Raw genomic sequence first — 6,792 nt, 5'->3', positions numbered from 1 at the left:
AACACAATTACATCAAAATGACGTCAAAATGATTTTGCGCTATGTCAGGATTTACGTAAGATATAAGTCAGATATGATTAACATGTGACACATTATTTCACACTTATTGACGTAAGACTTTTACGTAATAAATATGACGTTAAGCTGACCTGACGAAACAAAGAACAAAAAAGCAATGATGTCATAAAGATGTCTAGTTGTTGCCGAATTTCTTACCAGTATATAAGACGTTTAATTTTTTTTTTCACCCCCTGGGATTCAAAATCGGGAACAAACGATTACTGGATGGACATTACTACTGGATGGTGATTTGCCTCACAGAGCCATGCGAACTTGTGCTAATATCCACTATATTACTAATCTATATATAATTAACAATATTATTTTTTATTATTAATAAATTATAATAAGTAATAAAATATAACATAAATTAATAATACAAATTATAATTAACACGTTCCGTGCCACGTGTACCACTGGTGGTACAATAACCATTAAACATATTTATTTAATGCACTGAAAATATATACTTGTAAGGTGACTAACCGTCACCGTTTTTTTAAATATATATATTGGTGAAAGTCAAAAAAATCAATTATTTTCGTCGTTTGACCCTCGCCTTTCAGAAAATTTTTTTGCACTGGATACCTGTAATTATAGTGGACTCTTTATTATATTTCAGGGGAAGAAAGCTGATGTATTCTAAGACGATATTTAGATTTATTATTTTCCGATAAAAAGAAACGTTACTAGACTTTTTCAGATTGCTTAACGCCTTCCTAAAAATAGAAAATATTATACATTAGTTTAAAACAGATTCGCCTTAGCATAACACACAGTGCGCTCGACCGTTTTATTGTCGTTTTTCACAGATTGTGAAAAAAATAACCTGTAAAAAGCCAATTAAATTAATATCGTTTTTTTTTTTTTGGCGAATAATAAATCTAAATATCGTCATACAATACATCGGCTATTTTCTGCTGAGATATAATAAGGAGCTCACTACAATTACAGGTATCCAGTGCAAAAAAATTTTCTAGAAAAATATCGAAGTAATAGATTTTGGTCAACATTTAGGAGTAGTATTAAATTGTTTTTTTCCATGGAACATTAAATCCGTTAGTTCTCAGGTAATTCTTCATAGTACTCCAAGTAACTGGTTTTAGATCGCAGGAATCAGCATTATAAACTGTAATATCTTCATCTAAAGGTAAATATTTATTACTTCTACTGGAAAAAGATTAACACTCTGTGATATATATCTACAAATAAAGTTCTAACTTATTTATTGTAAATGATATTTTAAAAGATTAACTAAAAGTTGATATCGAAGATTATTCAAAAAAGAAAAAAAATTGCCGTTTCTCTGCAATGTCCCATACTGCAGCAATAATGTTGTTTACAACATAATCAGCAGGAATTATATAGCAGATTAAATCTCCATCACAATACAGCGTTCGTAAAACACCGGTCAAGCTACCAAAAATAGCACCTGTTAGTCAATACAAATTGTTTATTAGTCAAGTGATTGGTTCTTTTTCTGTTGAGACAACAATAGATGGCCGAACAATGCCAGTGGGAATTCCATTAGAATATTGCCGTACTGTATCTTCACAGATTGCCTTTGAAAATGCGTAGGTGTTAGGCCACTTACCCAGTAACCTGTAAAAAAACGATTATGCTTATCGACTTATCTTTAAAAGAATGCAATAGGTTTCATGTTTTATTACTTTGGAGTGATTAAATCTAATTGGTCTTCGGTCAAAATCTCTGTCAATCAAATTATGTCTTTTGTCTTCATAGGTTGCTTATGCAATTTTTCTTCGATTTTATTGTAAACACAGTGCGAGTAAGCTGTTGAAACATAAATAAAAGCCTAAAGAACAAAAATTATTATAAAGTTAGAACAATTTATTTTTAAAATTAAACTAAATTTTATATATAAATAAATTGATCTAGTTGGGAATTGTGCTTATCCAAACGCATTTTTATACGGATGATTTAACAAGGAAAAAAATACATTTAAGCTTGTCATCTCTTGTGCAAGCAAGAGAAGATCCCTTGTTCCTCTAATATTTGTATTAACTATAATACGAATATTGTCCAGAAAACGTACTGATGCTGCACTGTGAAAAGTTACATCGGTATCTTTAATGCGATCGCGGTCCTTCTCTGAAAATCCTAAATTTAATAGACTCGTGTCTCCTTTAATCAAAATAATTTTCTTTTCAACATCTTTTTGCTCTCTCTTCAATCTATCAAAAATCTAAAGATTTAAATATAAATTGTAATACTGGTGACATCTTTTATTCCGATTATAATAAATACAAAATATGTAACTTTACTCACAACATCATTGAAATACTCTTTAAATTGAGTTTGCAGATCCTCTTGTTTCTTTGCCCTAACCAGTAAATAAATCGTTGTCATTTCTGCACAACATCTGCAAACCGCAGCAATTGCATTTATAGTAAAAGTTTTTAGCGGAAAATTATTTCTTATAAAATAAATCATTATTGTGTCAAATTTAAAATATAGAAGTAAAGAGAGAAGTAGAAAAAGAGAAAAATAAAGAATAATCATTGTTATCTTTAAATACAGGTACTATTAGAGAGATATTGTCTGCTGAATTAAATATATTTTGTAGCAATTAAATCTGTAAAAAAAAATAGTTGTCTTTTTGTATGATAATAACTTTATGCTATTTTCCATATTTAGAAAGCTTACATTGCTTCGACAGTTGCATTATTATAATTTGACTGACACTTCATCTTAAATATGTAAATACACTAATTACACTCTATCATATAATTTGGCTATTTGTGATTTTTACAGTTAGATACGGTATAGAATGGTAAAAAATAAAAACCTTACCTTATAATACAAAATAATATTTCCACCAGGAATATAATAAGATATAATAAGTATTTCGAAATTGCACTATTAAACAAAAGCTTTAGAAAACTTTTCATCCTATGATATACTAAACCTGTTGATGAGTGATTAATAACGATTATAACAATCTAAGTATTAAAAACGTTATCTTGACAAAAATATCGGTTGAACTAAGTACCTTTATTCTACTGTGGTCTTATAACAACTGCTGAATATCAGATAACTGACCTGTGGATTTATATATGTGAATGTGAATGTGTATATGTATATGTATATGTACATGTATGTGTACAATGAACTTAGGATCTGCAGCAACGGTTCTCAAAGTGGGCGATAGCACGACCACAATTGAAAAGTGAAACTTTGTGTGCGGTTGTGCAGTTAGAAAAAAGTTATAAGTGCAATAAATAATTTTTTTCATTTTTTAGTTACAACCAAAAAAAAACATGTTTGCCGATCACACGTGTTAGAAGTGAAACTTTCAAAAAACTAAGTTTCGAGAAAATGAGACAAATGCACAGTTTCAAAAGTAAGATAATTGTATGATTTATTTATTGTAAAATTGTTACTATATATATCAAAAGGCAACGGTATAATCTTGGGATTATATTTTTATTATGTTGCTCAACAATAGAAATTCTAATTTAATTAATAAATTTTATTATTGTTTAGACCTAGCGCTATGGCAGACACTTTACCTACCCTCAACTAGTTTAAGGATAAGACTCTGCATAAAAACTAATTCCATTTATTTAAACCTAACCCCTATCTTTTACAATGTGAGAAAGCCAAATCTTTTGTGTTCTTTAGAATTTCTATAAACTCGTTAATATTGTAACTTGTCAAAATTCTTCCATATATTTTAACCCACTTGCATCATAAACGTATATATATGCTTAATTTTCTAGTCACTATCACCGAGGCGTATAAATACTTAACTGCGTTTATCATTAAAAATCAAAATATTTAATAAATAAAATAACACACTCTCTAACAGTATAAGATTACAGAAAGAAGCACTGATACTGATAATTGTTACATTGCTTGGATGCAATGATTATTTTTTATTTTGCTTCTTTTTCTTATCTTTTATTTTTTTCTGCTTTCATACAATTTTACACCTATATGCATGATAAAAACTTTCTAGCAATATGGTCCTTTTTTCATATTTCCAAATGGCGCAAATAGGTTGAAAATGCTACATCATCGTCAGAACAGATTTAATTATTCTTTGAATATACTTCTGCAACAAATAATATCAACGAAAGCCTTATTAGCATATTCAAGCTACTTATTTTTACTGCTTCTTATTAACCTTGGTCTATAAGTTCAATAAGTCAATTTAAATGCTATTACGTATGTCCGATTGTAAAACACTTATATTTTAAAAATATGTACCTGGCTACTCTATGAGACGTATTTTTGTACGTTATTTTTTTTTATGATCGGCTTCTGTATATTCTTATTGAACAATGTTAGACGAAATGACTTCTCGTCGATTTCAGCAGATACAATAATTATAATACAATACAAATACATTGCAATATAAAATAATACAATTACAATATTAATATGGTCACCGATCGAGTTTAGAATATGCCTAGTACTTGAACTTTGGTCGTTCGGAATAAAATTTTTGAACGAGTCAGTGTCTTTAGGTATTTAGGATCGATCATAAACCAGACGAACGAAATTAAAGAAAAACTCAAGAAAAGAATCAATTTAGGCAATGCATGCTTTTATTCGGTTAATAAATTACTCAGCTCGCGGTTGTACAATCATCCTTTTGGTAGTCCTTTATGGTAGTGAATCTTGGTCGCTTACGTTACGTGACGAAAAGAAAGTTAGGGTTTTTGAAAACAAAGTTTTTCGTATAATTTCGGTGCAAAACGCGATGAGAAAACCGGCGAATGGAGAAAACTTCATAACTAAGAAGTACATCGAACAAACAAATCGGACATTATTAATGTCATAAAATCACGCCGATTAAGATGGGCTGATAATGTGGAGCGTGTGGGGCAAGATCGAACGACGCATAAAATATTGGTCGGTATACCAAATGGGAAAAGACCACTAGGTAGACCGGGACGTAGATTGGAGGATAATATTAAAGAAGTGATCTGAAAGAAATAAGATATAAGCGAATGGAAGAATTGCGCTCAGGGACGGGAACAATAGCGGGATTTGGTATTTGCGACAATAAACTTTCGAGCTCCTAATGTCGACTAATTGTAATAATATTTGTTCCCCTTTCATGTACGAAATAATCTACTAATTCATTGCTTACAACGACTACTGATTATTCTTTATAGAGTAGAGTATTTAATCGTTGTGAAAACAGTGAAATGTTCCTGTTGTATTTATTCTTGTAAGATTATTTTTACCAAAATGAAAAATAAAAAAAAATATCCCATGAATGCCAGATTCTTTTTTTTTTTGCATAATTTGTTTACTTTAATGTCTTTTAAGGCATCCACTTCTAAATCAGCTGCGTTGGACAACGAGAAAAAGAAAAATCTTACACGTTACAGACAAAATTTACTTACTAATATTTAAATTAATTATTATTATTAATTTAGATATTAATTATTATCATTTTAATTAATTATATATATTTATAAAATACTTTTGAGACTTTGTAATAGTTCAACGACAAAATATGCGAATTCCTTTTTATTCCTTGTATATCGAATGTGCAATCGAGTTGGGCCGTCAAAATAGTTTCCTTAGGCCGGCGATACATGTAAACGCCTAAAATTTTACCGTTTTTCAGAGACTTATTTAAAATGGAAGGAATAAATGAATCGTTTTGAAACTCTCTCAGCATGTGTATTCATTACATATTAACACGTTGACTGCCGCGCGCGTTACAGTGAAATCTTCTTCAGGCCACGCGTACCGCGTATACGGAGTGTACGAAGCGTACTCTGTTCGGTATTTCCACCGATATTTAAAAAATGCGAATCGTTGATTATCGCAAGAATAATCTCTCGGAAAAATGATTCCGGAGAAGCATTAGCGCGCATGCAAACAATGTTATGCAGATAACAGACGTTGAATAGGCCGATCAGAGACACGAGGGCATATAAAGAAAACAACAACTTATTGTCCAAGTTTTCCCGACCAACCCCAGCTTTATATTGAATGTTTTAAAGCTTTACATTCTACATAATTTTCTTAATAAACCATGTTCAAATAACTTTTATTACAATAGTTTACATTAATAAAATTCTATTATAAATTTAAGTTTATATTAATAAATATAGTTTATGATAATTATTATTCAATAGATTTGTTACTTCCTCTGCGAAATGTCTTTTTAAACACATACGAATATCGCAAGTAGTCAAATAAGCGTCACCCCAATACGGTTGACGCAGCTCGATCCAAAACTTGAATGTCACCCGAATATGGGTGACGTGGTAGTCAACGTGTTAAAATATAAGAATCTGAGTTATTTTTTTCAAAATGGCCGCCGTAGTAATCTAATCTCCTGAGGCCCTCACAGCGAAACGCATCAATCATGGCGATTTTTAGCTTTAGTTAAAGCAATCTAAAAGTTAAAAAAATGGTCAAAGTGTGTTCAAAAACATGTATTTTCTAGTTGAACTAAGGAAAAACTAAAAAGTCAAAAAATCGTAAATTTCAACGAGTTAGACAAAAAAGTCTGATTTTTGCTTCTTTTTTTTAACGGTTTTTGTGTCAAAACTGGCAATTCCTGAAAATTTTTGAGGCCTTTTTCAATTTCAACTAGAAGCTAATACTATAAAGACAATGTGTGTTAAATTTCACAAGAATCGGTTGAAACCTTTTTGAATTATCTTTCACCACAGTTTGAAAAGAGTCGTTTCGAGAAAAACGCGTTCAAAGTTTAGCTTTCGCGTCTAACGCCAAATT

At 30.4% G+C, this 6,792-nt stretch overlaps 1 protein-coding gene across 1 annotated transcript in view; it reads right to left on the bottom strand.

The window, feature by feature from the left end:
• Window positions 1-602: 602 nt before the first annotated feature.
• The window catches only part of LOC149031160 (fatty acyl-CoA reductase 1-like), a 53,556-nt gene continuing 47,366 nt past the window's right edge, over window positions 603-6,792 (bottom strand). The window contains exons 3-7 of the mRNA XM_089176583.1: window positions 2,350-2,443; window positions 1,983-2,266; window positions 1,731-1,876; window positions 1,004-1,662; window positions 603-648 (exon numbers count right to left, since the gene is read on the bottom strand). Of these exons, the coding sequence (XP_089032709.1) occupies window positions 1,798-1,876; window positions 1,983-2,266; window positions 2,350-2,443 (457 nt within the window). The 3' untranslated portion in view covers window positions 603-648; window positions 1,004-1,662; window positions 1,731-1,797. The remainder of the gene's footprint in view (window positions 649-1,003; window positions 1,663-1,730; window positions 1,877-1,982; window positions 2,267-2,349; window positions 2,444-6,792) is intronic.

This window comes from Polistes dominula, unplaced genomic scaffold (genome assembly GCF_049000335.1).
Source record: "Polistes dominula isolate Pdom_NZ unplaced genomic scaffold, Pdom_raw_medaka contig_462, whole genome shotgun sequence".
Classification (NCBI taxonomy): domain Eukaryota; kingdom Metazoa; phylum Arthropoda; class Insecta; order Hymenoptera; family Vespidae; genus Polistes; species Polistes dominula.
This window is presented reverse-complemented; position numbering and strand designations above follow the sequence as displayed.